The sequence below is a fragment of the Heterodontus francisci genome, chromosome 37, assembly GCF_036365525.1.
Source record: "Heterodontus francisci isolate sHetFra1 chromosome 37, sHetFra1.hap1, whole genome shotgun sequence".
NCBI classification, from domain to species: domain Eukaryota; kingdom Metazoa; phylum Chordata; class Chondrichthyes; order Heterodontiformes; family Heterodontidae; genus Heterodontus; species Heterodontus francisci.
Window position 1 is genome coordinate 24,920,718 of NC_090407.1, and position 19,891 is coordinate 24,940,608.

Sequence of the window (19,891 nt, forward strand, 5' to 3'; positions counted from 1 at the left end):
AGATAAAAATATCAGAAATAGGAGCAGGAGTAGGCCATTGGGCCCTTTGAGCCTGCTCCGCCATTCAGTGTGAACATACGAACTTCTATCTCAATTCACCTTCCCACACTATCCCCATATCCCTTAATTCCTTTAATATCCAAAAATCTATCAGTCTCCATCTTGACTATACTTGATGACTGAGCATCCAAAGCCTTCCTGGGTAGAGAATTTCAAAGATGCACAAACCTTTGAGTGAAGAAATTTCTCCTCGTCTCAGTCCTAAATGGCCAACCCCTTATTTCTGAGACTAAGCCCTAGTCCTAGACTCCCCAGCCAGGGAAAACATCCTTCCAGCATTATTCATAATCCCTGACTCTGGATGTGTACCATTTAGAAGCTGCTCTTTGGTCTGGTTTTAGAGCTGGAGTACTTCCCAGCAGTTTCAGAGCAATGTTATCAGCAATTGCAGAAAGGAAGGGGCTCTGTTGTCAGTAGTCACAGAAAGGGACCCATGGGCCAAACCAAGTATTTAATCACAAAATCAGGGAAAATAAGCATAGGGGTATTTAGTAGTTGTTTGTTGTTGGCTTTCAATTCAGCTGGCTTTAGGTTGTATTGTGTTGTACAGCCCAGGTTCAGATTGAAGGTGACTTCCTCCCCTGCTCCTTCTCCCTCCTGGAAGACCAGCCAATGGATATGTTGCTTGGACTTGACATGCTCAAAAGGCACCAGGTAAGAAGCAAGTGACAATTCTAGATAGTGAAGCCAAACTCATTAAGGGGAGGGGGAGGGTAGCACAACTCAAAGCTGGGAACTGATATCCCATGAACTGTCAGCATTGTTTCTGATCATACTAGGCCATTTACCAATTACTACAACTGAATTGCATTTATATAGCACTGTAACTTCCTAAAACACCACAAGGCACTTCACAGGAGCCTTTATTGAACACATTTTATTTAGATTGGGCTTCAATAACATCATCGGGGCCTGACCTATTTTAGCCAGAGGTTCGCGCAGGCAAACTGTTGTGGATTTCCTACGAGGCCAACCTAGTGGGAAGAGGAGTTGGGGTTAGTTTGATTGCGTTTTTTGATTTTCTTTGTGGGTCCAGGAAGAACTGGAATGCTCCTCCGGGTCCCACAAAGAAAGTTTAGGCCTCCCCTGCCCCAAGCTTCCCTCCACACCTCCCCACCCCAATCCCGATCCAGAGGCCCTCCAGAACCCCTTAACCGTAGATTACCTATATCATGGGGTATGTCTTTTGGTCCTTGGTGGTGGCCTGCTGCTGCTTGACTGTGCTTCCGTTCACTGACCATCTGTTGCTTCCTGACGGTTTTGGGCAGGAACCTGACACGTGTCTATGCAGATGAGACTGGGAGTCAAAATTTCCCACACCCCTCTGCCAAGGTTATGCTGGTTTATCACCTGCCTCGCCAAACGCCCACATGACTGCTACCGCGAGTTAAAATCAGGGCTTTAGTGTCTAGGCTAACATGAAGATATGGCACTTTGTTAAAGTACTGGGCGTGCCTTGTGCTTGCTGAGTGAATTCAGTGCCTTTCAGAAAGGAGAGAAATTTGTTGGAGAAAACCCCTCAAACCATTGTCTGAACCAATGTAGATACGGAGGAATGAATTAATATTTGGGGAAAGAGATCTGGAGCGAACTTTGCTTGATGATTAAAAGCTCTGCATACTAAGGCAACTTTTTGTCTCATTTATGAACAATTAAACCAATTCCAAAGATTTAGCTGTTTGTTCTTTGGTTCACTATTTTAATTTTCAGCGTTTTAAATGCTGTTGCTCTTTATTCCTGTCTACCTACAGTGTTCAATTGACCTGAAGCGCAATGTGCTAGTTATTGGCACCACAGGAACAGAGACCCGCTTTTTATCTGAAGCAGAGCTTCCAGAGTGTGCCAGATTGGCATATGGTGTACCACGAGATGATCTTCGTCCTGAGGAGCTGGCAGATGCAGAGCTGGCTGAGGCACTACACAGATCAGCAGAGGAATCTGGTAAATTTGCAAAAAGCCTTTTTCTGCTAACAGAATTGTGTAAATATAGGTTTAGTTCTGGGATGAAGTAATTTATAATTTGGTGCTCAAGTGGGCCACACGCTTATTTAAGCCAGGATGTCCCCTGACTGAACCACCCAAATTCATGTGCACTTAGTCTACAGTAAAGGTTTCATATGATGGACCCTGTGCGATGTCCTGGGCTCAATGATTGCTCAGTAGCAGGAAGGTAGGTAGAAGCTTTTTCTTTTCTGTCTTTTGCGCAACTTACTCAAAGTTTTGTGCCATTCTTGTTCCTTTGCCTTTATGAAGGTAGCTGGCTTTTACTTAGGTGTAATATCATGGGTACTGGCAGCCTCCGCTATCTCTCAAAAGTAGCAAATTTTTATCTGAGACTAGACAGCGAACATTGGCAGGCCCTTTGACCATGAAGGGGGATCAAAGTTGAGTCCAGTCCTGCTCCCATCCAAAGTCTGCATGCATGATGTGGCTGGAGCTAGTGGATGGTGATCAGGAGCAGGAGCCCTGGGTAGTTTCCTCAGAGGCCAATTTAAATGAACCTACTACAGCTGCAAATGAGGTTGACTAACTCAGCATGTACTGGAGATTGGATTTGACATCTTCTGGTCTGTGTGGCTCAGTGCAATGTCAGGCAGAGCCTTTAGCCATCTACAGTTAAAACCACATAGATTCACAGTATCTACTGGGGGTAGGGTCCTGTTCTCTTCCCTACTCCATTTTGGTATGTTTCAGTGTGTCTGTAACATCATGAGTGTATCTATAATTAACAAGACATTGATATCTCCACTCTGCTGCTTTTTTTTTTGGTCAGTCCAATCTCGGCAGCTCCAGAAGCTGGGAGTGCTGACAGAATGAATACTGTCTAATAATATAGCTCATACTTGCGCTGTGATATGTTTGTGTGGAATGTTAATCTGTTTGATCGCCATGGTGATTTGTAATAGTATATGCATGTTGCATGCCTCAGTTGGCTAATCGAGTTTGCTGTTGTGGTTTGTTTTGGGTTTTTTTTATCCTAACAGGACACCGGCGTCACTGATGCATGTTGCACTTTTGCTGCCCCTGAAGATGATCATAGCCCAGGTATTTAACGTTGTTTTACTTTTAAATAACTTAAGAGTGTGGCACAACAGCCAAGCGTTCACATAGGAGATACTTGTGTTGAATTGCAGGCTTGTTCCAATAATGTAGCTTCTCATTTTCCTTTTATGTACTGAATATGAATAATACCTTTTGCACTTTCAGAGTTGCACTTTCCATTATTTTTGATGGAAAACAAAATACTGAAGTGAGCTGTTCCTGCAATCTCAATCACCCAACAAAGTAAAGAGCTCCCAGCCATCTCCACAACAATGCAGTGGAGTTTTGTAATCCTGAGTAGAAGCGGGACTGTCCTGCCTGAAAAATCACTATCATTCTTATCCTCCAATTCCCATATCATGTCGGGAGTAAATTCACTATGTAACATGTAGATACTACTTCAGTTCTTGTTGCTATACAATGTTTCACTATAAAGTATACATATCAGAGCCAGAATTGTAAAGTTAAGTCATTGATACGAAATTAACAATACATTATGATAGGGATTAAACCTGTAGCCTACTTCTTGGACCTGCGCTCACCCCTTAAGGCACTTGGTGCAATTGTAATTTTGGCACCACTGACTTTTGGGGACTTCCTGCACATTTTACCAAGCACGGATAAATGCATGTCAGAAATGGCTTGCAGAAATGCATAGCGAGAGAGAGAAATATTTACACAAATACACAGCAGCAGGTAGCTCGGGTTCATTCTATCTTCAGGATAACTCAAACTATGGACAAATAAAACACATTTCTCTGGTGGATTTGCTGCAATACACACTATTGATGCACATCTGTGTTCTACTGCCAAGAATATCCAGTTCCAGAGGCGTGAATTGAATCCATAGCTCAAGTCTTCCTGAGGATTTTATGGCAAAGTGGCTGCTTGAGAAAGGAACTGTCCTGTCTGTAGAGCAGATTGTAGGAATGCTGGAATGTCGGCAAACCTCCTGGGGAGAGGGATGGGATGGGGGGAGTGGCAAAAGAATGAGATTTTATATAGTGCCTTTTACAACCTAAGGACAGCCCAAAGCACCTGACAGCCAATGAAGTACTTTTGAAGTGCAGTTAATGTAAGTAATCGAGGCAGCCACTTTACGTACAGCAAAGTCCCACAAACAGTAATGACCAGATAATAAAAGCAAAATACTGCGGATGCTGGAGCTCTGAAATGAGAACAGAAGGTGCTGGAAATGTTTTTTAGTGGCAAAAACAGAAAGTGCAGGAAATACTCAGCAGGTCAGGCAGCATCTGTAGAGAGAAAAACAGAGTTAACATTTCAGGTCCGTGACCTTTCATCAGAACTGATGATCAGTACTTCTGATGAAAGGTCACTGACCTGAAACCTAAACTCTGTTTTTATTTCTATAGATGCAGCCTGACCTGCTGAGTATTTCCAGCATTTTCTGTTTTGTTTTTCAGATTTCCAGCATCTGCAGTATTTTGCTTTTATATTAATGTTTTTTAGTGACGTTGGTTGTAGAGGGATAGATACTAGTTAGGACACTGGGAAGAACTTGCCTGTTCTTCTTCGAAGAGTGCCATTGGATCTTTTACGTCCACCTGAGAGGGCAGGCAAAGTCTCGGTTTAACATCTCATCCGAAAGACGGCACTTTTGATAATGCAGCACTCCGTCAGTACTGCACTGGAATGTCAGCCTAGATTATGTGTTCACGTGCCTGGAGTGGAACTTGAACCCATGACCTTATTACTCAGAGGTGAGAGTACTACACTGATACATGGCTCATACCTTTGAAGAGACAACTAAAAACAGCTAGCCAGATGTCTTCCAAAGGAAATCAGAAGATCACAAGATTGGTTTGGATGGAGAAGGCATTTAACCCCTTTATTAACCCCACCATTTCCTGATCTCCACCACCTTTCCTGGTAACCCATGTCAGTGATCTTTGTATAAAAATTGTCCCAGGAGTGGTCCATAATTTGTCCTTCACAACCATGACCTTGTCCCCTCTTTTCCGACTCTCTCTGAACTGTCTTTTTTGAAATTGGAGATGTCTAGCTCATTAGATTTCATGTAGCTCTTTGTGACACTGGGATTTTGGCTTGTCCTTCACTGTGCTGCACCGAGGACCTGGATGGCCCTCATGACAAGCTGTGGCATAAGGGAGCCACATCACTAAGTCAACTCCTGCAAAATTCTTGGCTTCCTGCATAATTTTTCTGATTGATCATTTGCACCCAGTGAATGTTGCCTTTTTTTTAGCCTTTCTAACCTAGTTGGAGGGTTCCTTATTCACAAATTAACTGGGTATTCCATAAGCTCACCTCACTCTGCAGCCCTCATAGAATCAAATAGCACAGAAGGAAGCCATTCACCCCATTGTGCATAATTGGATAGCCTTGAAAGAGCTTTCCAATTAGTCCCATTCCCCCACACTTTCCCCATAGTCCTTCAATTTTTTCCTTTTTAAGTATTTAGCCATTTTCTTTTTGAAATTTACTATTGAATCTCCTTTTGAGGAAGTGCATTCTAGATGGTAAAATAAATCTTCCTCATCTCTCCTCTGGTTCTTTTGCCAATTATCTCAAATATGTGTCCATCCAACCCTCCTGCTAGTGGAAACAGTTCTCCTTATTTACTCTATCAAACCTCTTCGTAATTTTGAACACTTCTATCAAATCTCCCCTTTAATTTGACCTAAGGAAAACAATCCCTGCTCACCAGTTCCAAATGAAGTTAGCACAGATGCGTTACGTTTACACACTGTGAAAACCTCTGATTTAATGCCTATTTTGTGGCTTCTTTGCTAGTCAAGAAGTTACATAAACCACCTGTCACATTTTGGAACATTTTGAATTGTTTGCAGCATTATATCAGCGGTGATTGCTGTGTGACACCCTACTAAAATGTTGTTGACATCCTGTAGCAAAGTGCATCCTGTAATAAGAATTCCATAATCTAGTAATACATATTTCAAACTCACTTCTAAGATCCAATGCAGCTTGCATTCACCACATATACAGTCAGCTTTCGGGGAATGATGTCCTAGAGTAAGTTGGAGCTGTGTTGCTCACTAACTACATGTACCTATAATTCAACTAAGCACAATGCATTTGAACTTTCCTATTACAATGTCTTTGTCAGTGGAATGCTTGTGGGGGGTGGTGGGAGTCATCTTTTTTGAGTTCTGAGTTCTCCAGTTACTATAACTGAGCTTCCATTGTTTAATGAAAGATCAGTGCTGATTTTAGCCAAATAAATTAAAATGCCATCTATAAAAAGAGGTCATTAAAATTGTAGATGCGGTGCTGGGTTGTCAATGAATAGAAACAATAGAACAACAGAATACAAGATATAGCATTGGAACTGCTGGGTACTTTGGCCGTAAAATGGTTTGGAATAGCTGCAATCTAGAATTCAATTTCCTTTTTTTTGTTTTAGGAAAAGAAAATGGCAAAACTACCTCATTGGAAAGCCCATCATTACCAGCACCTCATCATCTTCATCTCCCTCTTCCCATTACAAGAAGTGACCTATCACAAGCCCCCCAAATCCAAAGTCAGTTGGACCGTTCACTTTCCGTCCCTGCTAGCCTTCGTTCGCAAAATCAGAACAAATTTGAACTTACAGGTGTAAAAAGCCTTCAGATCACTCCTGAGTGCATGGAAACGCAGGCAGAAAAACAGGCACTGTCAGGACCTTTGGACAATCTGTTAACTCCTCTGTCTCTTGACACACAGTCTGTTCCTTCTCAGGCGTCATTAGGAAAAAAGCACACACCACAGTATGAAAGCATTCATAGCAGCTCACAAAACATTTTGCAACATCCAACTTCAGAAACTGATGATGCGTCTCTGCCAAAAAGTGTCTTGCCAGACATGAGTCCACACGAGGTTGGCTTGGAAAAGGGTGATGTCACACAGGAAGACCATTCTTTTGCAAATATAAAAACAAAAACCCAACTGGAAAGCATAAATAAAGAAAACTTGAATTTGGAAGAACCACCAGTAAGAAATGTTGGAGAGATATCTTTGGCTGTACAACCAAATACTGACCCTGTGTTTGATCTGGGTGTAGCTGACCGATCAATCCAACCTATCTCACCAGAACTGGCTTTTGCCGATTGTTCTTCTAATATTGTTGAAGTGCAGCAGCCCACTGACACTGGAAAGGGGATTGATGATCCAGACAGCCCCCTGCAGCAAGTCACTGAGCCATCAGACATGGACCTTGAAATAGATGAAAAAGATCTATGTAGCTGTCAAAAGAAAATTGAGGCTGGTGAAAGACCACAATTTCGTTCTTTAACAGGGAACATTGAATTCTGTGATGCTGAAATTGTAAGCTCTCCTGAACACCAGGTAGAGGAGATTAGACATTCAGCATCAATAAAGATAGACAGCAGTAGTCAAAAGGAGGGGAAAGTCCATATTTCCAATCAGGAATTTGAGGTTGAACATTTAAGTTCAAACTCCTTCATTTCTCAGGTGGATGGGCCTGTTGAGTTTACAAGGGGCTATGAGAGAGAAAAATCTGAAGTTGCTTTTGATGCTGATAAAAAGCATAAGGAGGTACATTTGTTTACTGAGATTAAACCGTCTTCCTATCAGCAGGATCAGACATCAGACTCTGATTCACACTTCTCCCCTGTAGCTACTTTACTTGAACTGCATCGAGAGTTAGTCACCTCTTGTCAAGGAGCTTCCTTGAAGATAACAGCCAGTTCAAAGGACAGCTATCAGTCAGACACCACAAATCACAAAGAATGTGCTCAACCAATGGAAGTGTCTGAAGAATGTTCAGATAATGATGGTTTGAGCAGCATGTGTGTCAGTGCAGAGTTGGAACCTAATATTGTGGAAATGGAAAAAGAACCTTTGTTAACAGCTAATTCTGAAATTTCTTCTAAAAGAGAGGACAGTGTGGAGTGCGCTAATATATTTACAGAAATACCCACCTCAGATGTGACACAAGTTGAATATGAGGTGACTTTTGTACAAGAAGCAAAGGACGAGGCTGAGGCTTTTATTCTTGTGTCCAAGGATCTAACAAAGGAAATGGAAGTTTCCCCCTCTGAGGAATCATTAGAGACCCAAGAATTATCAGTAAAGAGTATGGAACATACACCTGACACTGCAGAAGTTAAAAGCAGCCAGGTGTCTCAAAGTACTGAGACACATTTGCAAATGATGACAGATAACATAGTCCGTTCTTCAGAGGTCCCAGAGGTTTCAGCTGCTCCGATGACATGGGAAGGGACCGTGGAAGCAAACTTGAATCAGCCTGATAGGCATACTTTGGATAGTTCTCTAGAACTGTGTCCTCCAGCTTTATCAACCCATATTTTTCCAGCTGCAAATGTTGAACGAATAAGAAGGTCTGGATTTACTCAGCAAGAAGCGATGGAGGCCCTTGAACGTTTTCATGGCAATACAGATCTGGCTCTTCTGGTTCTCCTTGCAAGAAAAGTTGTGGTTCCTATCTGAAGTCCAATAACAGTCAGTAGGACAGTAATGAGCTGGCACTGTTTAGACATTTGGGCCGACAAATGGGTGCTTCTGTTGGTTGGAAGAAAGCAAGTTTCAGTTAGAATCATTTTTTGGATGCTGATGGGAAAAGCCTTTTTTGACTGTTGATATCATCTGTCACCGGCAAACTGTTATTGTGGTCAAGTTACAGCAACATCAGTATTTGATTTCAGTGCCATTGTGGAGTTATCAATCCATTCTGCAATATTCATTAGGATTCCATAAGGCAACCAACATAAGTCTATTTAACTATTGGCTCGAATGCTGTTTAAACTGCCTATGATTTATAACTGAATATTCTCAAAGCTGATTTGGTGCAGCAAGGGGGAAGGAAAGACAAAATAGCAGGTTTGAATCCTTGGAAGATGATCTACGTGTACGCACAATATTCATGGTGGAATCATGTTAGATTTAAAATTTGTGCAAGGTCAGTAGTTGTCTACATTGGATTTGGGTGTTGTTTTGGTGTTTTGCTTAACCATAGGGAGAAGTGGAAAATCTCTATCATGTTTCCTCCATAAAGATAAAAGTTCATGTATCTCACCTTCTGAGTACACAAATTTTTTAGAATTCTTTTACTCTTTTATAGCCTTTGTCAAATCTGACACAGCAACACCACCTCTGCTGGACATTTGTCTTGTGAAATTGAGGCACATTCAGTATTCACAGTTGGTAAAAATTGTTTTATGGAGGTGTTTGTGCTATTTTTTTTCTTAAGTGACAGTAGTGATGTTGCTGTAATCTTCAATGGCTGCTTAGTGCAACCTCTGGTCTTTGTTTTTCTCTTTTTTTTAAAACCAAATAATTAAAAAAAGTTATTGCCAAACAAAATATTGGTTTTGTGTCAGCTGATGCTAGCGCTTAAAAACTATTGCACGAAGAAGACTAGAAATTTGAACTGCTTCTAATTCTTGCCTCTAAAAGCTGATTTCAGCCAAAGGTGCAATGATGAACTAGTAGGTTAAGGGTGTGGAGGATGGCAGATGGGAACAATGCAAGAAGAAAACCTTGATTCCATACTAACATGGAAACCTCTGAGGCTATTCAAGGCCGTAGTGTGGGCTCTCAGGACTGAATCTTAACTCTCAAAAACGGATGGGTTGGGTCTTGTCAAAAATTAAAATGTGAACAGTCTGTAACAGGAACCAAACCCTCCCATTTCTGGTTTTAACAGAGGCAGAATGAGGGGTGGACAACCAGCTCACTCATTGGAAGGGTCATTTAAATATTATAATGAGGCTGCGTACCTTCATTTTAATAGTCATTGTATTTTTAACTACAGGCAGCCGAGTATCCAAGGCCTCAGGAGACTCAGCAGCTTAAAGAAGGTGAGAGGGGCTATATCCATGCGGTAGGTGCCTTTATAACACGGCTTGTGGGCCAGGAGGAGCAAGGAGTGCTTCCTCTAGATCCAATAAGCTGAGTGAATTGTATTGCCCTACCCCTCCTCCTCCTGATTTATCTGCTCCCCTGCTCTCGCCTCCCTCCCCTAAACACAATCGGACTCCTGCGCGATCGGTCCTCCCCACCACGATCGGAATCCCTCGGGCCACAATCGGACTCCACACCCTGCTGTGATCTGGAGCCCTTTCACGATCTCTCACTCTCCTAAAATTCTGAAAGTAATGCTTCCTCATGTCACAGGTTTGGAAATTTTCTCTTCACAGTATTTACATCACAGAGACATTAAACAAATATTTCTAATGAGCTCAACCAAAATATTAACTCTCGTAACTCCAAATGGAGACATTCTCTCTGAAAATTTTAGTACCTTATGATTCAAGCTGTAACTATTGTCTTGCCAATATGGTAATAAGAAAGGATTTGTTAAACCTAATTAACAACAGATCTAGCTGCTGTTGTAGGTTTCGGTCCTATGAAGCAGGCTTCCTACCTGAAGCCTCCAGCAGGCTGTGTAAGGGCAGGAACCCAACTGAAAGCAGCCCTGCAATTAAATTCTCCTCCCCCTCCCCAAATATAGAACTCACCTCCAAGCATCAGAACTTCTTTTCAAAAACTGTTAAAAAGAACAATTTTTTTTCCAGTTGGATTCTTTACATACCACTTGGGATAGGCTGAGATTCCTGACTGGGTGACTCACATCAGCGATGTTCTCTTATGATAAGTTTCTTGGCATAGATTTTGCCAGGCATCCTTCATAGCCAAGTGGCTACCAAGCCTTTACAGACAAGCGTGTTCCAGGTTCAAGCACCAGTTTCTGCTGAGTTTGCTGATCTCAGCTGAGGCAACAGTTGAGGTACTGCAGCTGGTTTCAACGATCCTAAGACTAGGAAGGAGAAAATTAGCTGCCCTTTATCACCATTCACTGACCCATGTTGGAAAGTGTGTCTATGTGGATATCAAAACAGGATCGCACTTAACTCTGGTCTTTACATGTCCAGCAACCTGCCAAAATTCACTGTCCAAATTCTCACATGAAGAATGGGCACTTTGGTGTGATACCAGAGAGCATCCTACCCCCTTGGATCTGCATCCCAGCAAGAGATGGTACCTTTGAAGAGTTATATTTCTTCCTTTGCATCCCTCACATTCCGTTGGACAAGCCAGACTTACTAACAGGGAGGATCACATGCCCTTTCTGATCTAGATTATGTTTAGTTTAGAGATACAGCACTGAAACAGGCCCTTCGGCCCACCGAGTCTGTGCCGACCATCAACCACCCATTTATACTAATCCTACATTAAACCCATATTCCTACCACATCCCCACCTGTACCTATATTTCCCTACCACCTACCTATACTAGGGGCAATTTTTATAATGGCCAATTAACCTATCAAGCAGCAAGTCTTTGGCATGTGGGACGAAACTGGAGCACCCGGAGGAAACCCACGCAGACACAGGGAGAACTTGCAAACTCCACACAGGCAGTACCCAGAATTGAACCCGGGTCGCTGGAGCTGTGAGGCTGCGGTGCTAACCACTGCGCCACTGTGCCGCCCATGCTATTGAGACATCACCAAAGATGATTAAAAATGATGGAGGATGAGCTATAAGGAGAACCTAAGGCAGTTCAGCCTCCACACTCTAGAGAGAAAATGGTTACAGAAGAGCTTCCTTGAAGTACAAGAAATATTAAATGGCTTGGATAAGGTTAAAATAATGTTCTTTAGCAGGAGCAGAAGTCATAAATATAAATTAATCAAAAGTAAATGTAAATCTAATAATGAAAGGAACTTCACACAATAGGGTAAAGGTTTGTGACAGTCAAGGAAAGAGAAACATGTACTGTAGGTGGTTAAAACACAGCTGGATGCCAGGCTGGGACAGATAAAGACTGGAAGGGTGAGCTTTGCCCAAATGGTCTTTTCTCACCCTTGAATTTTTATTTCTTATGACCTCAAATGGCATACATAAAGGTGCAATCATTAATGACAGACTGTTGTATTATTATAGCCACTTTCATGTTTTCCTGAGAATTACTTTGGAAACTTTGGCAATTCTTTTGGTTTCTAAAGGGAACATAAATATTCACAATCTGGAAGAGAACCGTAATGGTTCCAAAAAGACATAGTAAGTATACTTGTCCGCTGTGCCTTATCCTCAAAGATCATTGCACAAGGTGGAATCAGCCTGCAAGAATTCAGTGAATCAGAATTAAACATTTGGGCCTACTATATTAAAGCTGACCCAAAAATGCTCCTTGCAGGAGCACTTCTCTGGCATCTTGATATCACTCACTGCCAGAAGTCAGCTCTCTACCTCCAGTTATTGGTTATAAGTTTGTCATCAAAGACCCTCAGTTTCTCTGCACCAGTTTTTACTTGATCACAGCCCAAGGTCACAAAGACCCAAATTGAATTTTAAAATTCCTCAGTGTCAAGTTGCTATTGTGAATTGGAGGTTGTCATGAATATCGAATACATTGGCAGTTGGCTTCAGTGTTACCAAGTCATTAGTACCCTTGGCAATGACTTTTCTTGACCAATGGTCTTAGTTGACTGTTCATTAATGCAAAGTGTTGATGTTGTGATACAGTCATTGATGCATTATAATAGCAATTGTGCATCAGGATTTGACTTGGCTTGCCTGCTACTGTATTTGGCCTTGTTTTCAGGACCTCCTGGTGAAGTCGGCAAATGTATTCTGGTCACTGGACACTCCCAAAGTGACATTTCCGGTAAACAGGTCAGTTTCTGTTCAAACGTTGCCAAGATAAAACTGACCTCAATTACAAGACACAGAAGGGAAAACAGGAAATGACCAGCAGGTTGGTCAGCATCTGAAGGAGAAAGATAGGTTAATGTTTCAAATCTGAGCTTCATCAGAATTCCATGATATCAAAAGTCTGTTTCCCCAGTACTTTTATTTCAATTTGATCTCTTTTGCTGCTGCTCCTGATGGTGGAGAAGAGGTAAGGTCACAGCTGAGTCTGATTGGGTCCATGCCCATTTACATAGAATTGTTATTCACATTGCTATACGTCCAGGCTCCTTGCCAAGTTGCTTATTCATGGTGGCAGACTGTCCACTTGCAAAAGCTGCAAGTTTATCTGTACCCATTAGTTAGTAAAACCAATGAATGAGTCCATAATCTCTTTATCAGACTCAAGAGGAATTGCCTGATTTAAACAGGTTACAGACTGTAGACAGATTACTTGCCTTGATGCCATGTACGTGGTACCTTAACTACGCTTCTCCATGCAATTCCTACAAGTCCACTTGATTGGCAGCCCATCCACCACCTTAAACATCCACTCGCTCCACCACTGGTGCACTGTGATTGCAATGTGTACTATCTACAAAATGCACTGCTGGAACTTGCCAAGGCTTCTTCAACAGTACTTCCCAAAACCACCACTTATAAGGACAAAGGCAGCAGGTGCACGGGAACACCATCACCTTCAAGCTCCCCTCCAGGTCACACACTGTCTCGACTTGGAGATATATCTCCATTCTTCCTTTGTCACTGGGTCAAAATCCTGGAACCCCATACCAAATAGCTCTGTGGGAGTAACTTCACCACATGGACTGCAGTGATTCAAGAGGACGGCTCACCACCACCTTCTCAAGGGCAACTAGGGATGAACAATAAATGCTGATGCCCACATTCTGACAATGAATATAAAAACAGTGAACCCATTGCTCTGAACAATCTCCGATGCCTAAAAAAATTATAATTCGGGTGTTCCCAACCCTTTCATTCATATTAACAGCAAAAGCCAGTTTCCATAAGACCTGAGTCTCCTGCGATGTGCAAATTGTAACTATGCATGGCAGCGAAGGAATATGCCCCAGGACTAACCATTACTCTTAATCCTAATCTTTCACACCATTGACTACACAGGTTGCCCACTCTGCCCTCTTGCCCACTCTTAAATATGGAAAACTCACCGTCATGCAATTCAGGCGAACAGTAATACTGAAGCTTACAAGAATTTGAATTGCACTGAAACAAAATAATGCAGAAAATAATCAGCAATACTTGACTTGCACTGTAATGTAAACTGCCTCAATTAATAAAACATCTAAAATATCAGTGTCCTTTTCAGTCTTTGATAAATGTTATATGAATACTTAAACTCTGTGCAGCCGCTGCTGCCAACGTGTAGATAGGTAAACCAGACTGCTCTCCAGATGTACTTGAGCATTTTTTAAGTACTGGCCAGCTTCCTTCCCTCTAAACATGCAAATGTGTTATTAACTATTGTCCTATTAGCATCCTCTTTTGCTTTGCACCATCATCCCTTTTGTCAATTAAACTCTCCTGCCTCCTGCCTTATCACAGACCTTTTTATTCCTTCTTCCGGCTTTCCCTGCTTATGTACTTGCTTAAAATCTGTTACATCTAACCATTTCCAGTTTTCTGAAAGGCCATTAACCTGAAATGTTAACTTTTTTTCTTTCTCCACAGATGATGTCTGACTTGCTGAATATTTCCAGCTAATTTTGTTTTCATTCACCATTATTCTCTGCTTTCTGTCCCTTAGCCAATTTTATATCCATGCTGCTACTGTCCCTTTAATCCCATAGGCTTTAATTTTGCTAACAAGTCTATTATGTGGTACTTTGTCAAATACTAACATTCAAACTAATAGTTATCTCCAGAAATATTTCTATATTCTACTTCCCCTCCCTACAAAGACAGAGAAAATCTTTTACGAAGTTATGTAACAGAACTCCATTTTTAATTCACTGTATATTGGTTGATCTAAAATTTCATATGAAGGTTAGTAGACATTTTATGATTACTTTCATCACAGATATCATAGATGAAAGTGCACTTGTTCACTCTAGTAGTGGGTATAAAGCACCTCTATGCTGCTCACCATGCTACAGCTGAAATCCCCTGCACTGTCATCATCCTTTGTAACAGATTTCTCTCTGGAGGAAGTCAGGACACAAGGAATATGGCATCCTTCTGTATAACTCATGGCACTTAAACTGACTGAGTAGTTTGGCTGAATTTGAATTACTTTAAGGGTCAGGCAATGGGCAAAGTTATTAAAATATAGACTGACAGTACAACTGCAGTGTACGCTATTGAAAAACTGCTTGGGACTCAATGTTTTGTTGTCTGCCTCAGTATCATGTATCTATTACCATGGTGCAAACTGACTTCTGTGAATTAGTCAGTTCATCAAACAGCAGAAGCATAGAATGAGCTGGTGGATAGCCCCAGCAGTACTATGGTCTAGTTTCACAAATGGAACCTTCACTCAAAGATGCCAATTGCTGTTTTTGAGAAATGGGGCTACCTGGAAATGGATCTCTTGGGCTATATTCCACAACAAGATGTTGCTGAGGTTCTACTGCAAATCAGTGCAGTGGCCCTAGATGGCTGATCCAGTAATCAATTGAGAAGACAATGCTGCCCATCAAGAATGCTCATGAAAGCTTATAATGCCCATGAAAAGAGTTTGACCTCGCCTGTGTTTGGTGCATTTTTAGAGTCCCTTTAACAAAGCAGATGTTCCAAGGAAATTTACCCACAGGTGGATAAAGATCCATAGAAATGGATGACTGAATGAATGCTGAGCCATGTGAGAGAGAGGTTAGAAGGGATGCCCAGATAACTTGACCAAAAGTATCTATTTTGAGAAGATTTTTAATGGTAGAGAGGCAAAGGTGTTTCGTAAAGAGTTCTTGAGAGTATGGCGAAGGCAGCTAAAAGCTGTGCCACCAGTGGCAGGACAAAGGGAGGGGGATGCACAAAGACCAGAACTGGAGAACAGAGGGGATATAAGATTGGGCAATGTTACAAAGGTAAGGCGGTGGAGGGATTCAAATTTAATGCTTTGGAGTACAGTGTAGATTAACAATGAAGGTGGTGATGATCAGGTACGATTTAGTGTGGGACAGGATACAAGCAACTGCATTGTGGACAAGTTGGAGTTAATGAAGACAAAACAGGATGACACTGAAGAATTCAAGTCTAGAAGTGACAGAAACAAATAAGGATTTCAGTGGCAGAGCAGCTGTGGCAGGAGTATTGGCAGGATGCAGTCTTGATGATGAATACGGTTTGAAGCTTAGGTTTGGTTGAACAGGATACCAAGGTTTCATACAGTCTAATTTTACTTAAACAAGTGGTTGGGGTAGTGATGGAGTTATTGGCAGAAGAGCAGAATTTATGGCAAGGGTCATAAACAATAGCGAGGTCTTTTCGAGGAAACTGATTATTTACGACTGTCAAAACATGCAGATAACTAAGGGTAGATCCTGTCGGTAGCCGGTGCTGGTGTGGGGAATGGTATGAGAGGCCATTGCAGGAGTAACCAATTCCATCTCCATTAGGTAAAAATGTATCAAAAGGGGATAGGTAGTGATGGACAAGTAAAGTGGCAATTCATAGATCCCAGTTTCGTACAGATGGATTTTATGGAACGCTGAACGCGGATGGGAACAAAACAACTGAAATTTGGCAAATGCTAAATTTGATATAAATCTACCTGAAGGCTGCCAGCATGTCCAAGGAAATTACAGTCTCTGGGCCAGATGAATTTTAGTTTTCATCTCTCTTTCAATGTGACACTGAAATAAACACTAATATTACAGTTTTTAAAACTACTCAAATGTCAGGAACAGCAGTTTTATAATAACTCCCGAATACTAACTACAAACTGAAAAAAAAGTAAATGAAATTTTGTATTTTTTTAAATCACCTGGCAGCTGCTCACAGTTTTGTTCTCCAAGAGCCCCCAGATTGTCTCTTGTTGACCCCCCCCCCCCCCCACCGCACCCCCCACCAGAGTAAACTCATTCCCCAGGCCAGAGGGCTACTCAATTTCTTCACAAAAGTCATAGAGTCAGTTACAGCACAGGAGGAGGCCATTCGACCCATCAAGTCCATGCTGGCTTTCCACAGAGCTCTTCAGCCAGTCCCACTCACCCGCTTGATCCCTGTAGCCCTGCAAGTCTATTTCCTTTTGAATTCATTGATTGTCTCCAATTCCACTACACTTGTGGGCAGCGAGTTCCAGGTCATTACCACCCGCTGCGTAAAAACGTTCTTCCTCATATTTTTTCAGCATCTCTTGCCCAAAACCTTCAATCTGTGTCTCCTAGTCCTTGTGCCATTAGTTAATGGGAACAGTTCTTACTCATTTAAATTATTTAAGCCTGTCATAATCTTGTACATTTCTATTAAATCTCCCCTCAGTCTCCCTTGTTCTAAGGAGAAGCTTTTGCTTATGTTCCCACTCACAATAGTACTTATAAAACCACACAGCAAGGGTGCCAAACATGAATCATAATGCTAAAGTTTAAGATACTAATTTTATATTGCAAATTCTGTCATAAAATAAATGTATGTGTGAAATCAAGAATGGTGTACACCATCTGGCACCTTGTAGACCGAGTGTTTTGAGTTTTTGTCTTCTCACCAAAATTTTCTCTTTCCTTACCTTCATCACTGATTCCTCTCTGATCTATTTATTCAGCACATGCTCCTGTGAGTTTGAGTTTCCTAGGAATGTGTCCTGCATCACAGGCACCTGGATAAATAAAGTCTAAAAATAGACTTCAATTAGACTATTGGCTGCAGTGAACCAATCTTACCTCAGTCCATATTTCTGTCCATTTAGATAATAGTGTTGAATTCCAAACATGGCTCACTTATCAGTGAGGACTGTAGTGATAATATAAATGATCTAATTGATGCTGTACAAAATATACTTATAGTACAACGTACTCCATGTAGTGCATTCAAGTAACGTAGTGAAGGATTGAGGTGGACAGCAACTTGGGGTAGCTGCCATTTGCTAAATGTAAACCAGACGAGCAAAGTGTCGTCATAGGTCCATATCTCAGGTTTACTTTGCGGTTAAGGAAAATTAATTGAGAACCACATTAATCATTTCACACATAATTAATCATATAGAATTTTTTTAAAACGGCACAGAATGGGCGGTAGCAGATTGGTCGCCTGTTATACACCCCACCCAATTTTCCTTCTCACTGCCTTCATTGGAAAGGGTGTATAATGAATGGGTGGCCGTTGCACTACTGCCCAGTTTGCGCCCCCGCTGTAGTTGAATTTCACACCCACAGAATTTTGTATCTCATTTTCACTTTAGAAATTTGCGGACTGTTTGGTCCAAAACAGGACAAGTTGTAACGCTTTAAAATTAAAGCATTGCTGTCAGGAGGTATGCTGAAACTTCCAAGTGCCAGCCCCGATAAACAGCAGAACTGTCAACACTGGGGAAATGCTGAGAACCTTGTCTACTTTTAAGAGGGGGATTATGTTAAAAAGTTGAGATTTGGTGAATCTGAACCAGTCATACGGAGATTCATAGAGACTAACACTTTCAGTGAAAGAGGAGAGCGGGCAAAACCTAAGGCCTGTCAGGTTGATTCCTAGATAACATGGCTGGCAAAGAAAGATTTCAGCTAAGTCAACTACCTCTGTGGCGTAGTTAATTTGATACGTGAACCAGACAGGTCCAAAGTGTTCCATGGTAATGTCGATGATTTATCAGCCAACCTGGCTCATTAGTGGAACCTAGAGAGGTACAACTGTCACTGTGGAGCTGGGATTCTTCCCACTTTGCTTCAAATAACCATGCTGGCCAATGCCTCAAAGGATAACATAGTCCTGGCTGGGCAACCCAGAAGCTTGCCAGTAAGTCGTGAAGTCTTGGCTCTGCCAAATTGCACTCCGCTGTGCTCACTGGTCTATATTGGCTCCCAATGCAGCAATGCCTCAATTTAAAAATTCTCATCCTCTTGTTCAAATCCCTCCATGGCCTCGCTACTCCCTATCTCTGTATGTAACCTCCATCAGCCCCACAACCCTACTAAAACTTATGTTCCACCAACTCTGGCCTCTTGTGCATCCACCTTTTCTTTCACCCCAGCATTACCAACTGTGACATCTAGGCAGAAACTCTGGTACTCCCGCCCTAAACCATTCTCTTCCCCCTTTAAGGTGCTCATTAAAACCTACCTCTTTGACCAAGCTTTTCTAATGTATCCTGCCAATTTTTGTCTGAGTATGTCCTTATGAAGCACCTTGGGATGTTTTACTACATTAAATGCAAGTTGTTGTTAAGCTGTTTGTCCTTAGGTATATGAGGCGTGACCTTATGGTAAGAGAATATGCATTCCAAATTGAGACAACAAACTTATCCTGTGGAGAGATCCTCAGTAGTTTGGTTTGGGAACCCTGACAACTGTCTGTGGCTGAACCATTCTATTTGCAACCTTGGTGTTAGATTTGATCCCGAGATAAGCTTCTGACTGAATTTCCACGGCATCGCTAAGACCGCCTATTTCAACCCCCATAATATCGCCTGACCCTACCTCTGTCTCAACTCGTCTGCTACTGAAACCCTCATTCATGCCTTTGTAACTTCTAGTCTTGACTATTCCAACGTACTGCCAGCCGGCCTCCCACGTCCTCCCCTGCATAAACTTGAGGTCATCAAAAACTCTGCTGCCCATGTCCTAACTCACTATTCACCCTGTTCTGTTCACCCATCAAACTTGTGCTCGCTGATCTATGTTGGCTCCTGGTTAAGCAATGCCTTGATTTTGGAATTGACATTCTTGTTTTCAAATCCCTACAAGGCCTCAAAGCTCCCTATCTCTGTAATCTCCTCCAGCCCCACAACCCTCCAAGGTATATGCAGTCCTCCAGTTCTGACCTCTTGAGCATCTCTGATTTTAATTGCTCCACCATTGGCAGCTGTGCCTTCAGCTGCCAAGGACCGACACTCTGGAATTCCCTTCCTAAACAATCCACGTCTCTCTTTCCTCTTTTAAGAAACTTCTTAAAACCTACCTCTTTGACCAAGCTTTTGGTCATCTGCTCTAATATCTACTTACCTGGT

At 41.9% G+C, this 19,891-nt stretch overlaps 1 protein-coding gene across 3 annotated transcripts in view; it reads left to right on the forward strand.

Annotated features, from left to right (window-relative positions):
• Positions 1–14,094, forward strand: part of ddi2 (DNA-damage inducible protein 2) — a 28,262-nt gene extending 14,168 nt beyond the window's left edge. Inside the window, exons 7-10 of one of the 3 annotated variants that reach the window (XM_068017350.1) lie at positions 611–714; positions 1,812–2,001; positions 3,045–3,105; positions 6,509–6,597. In XM_068017350.1, coding sequence (XP_067873451.1) covers positions 611–714; positions 1,812–2,001; positions 3,045–3,061 — 311 coding nt within the window. In that variant the 3' untranslated portion in view covers positions 3,062–3,105; positions 6,509–6,597. Of the gene's footprint in view, positions 1–610; positions 715–1,811; positions 2,002–3,044; positions 3,107–6,508 lie in introns of those variants that run through there. The other 2 variants (XM_068017352.1, XM_068017349.1) reach the window with 2 other exon arrangements.
• The last annotated feature ends 5,797 nt before the right edge of the window (positions 14,095–19,891 follow it).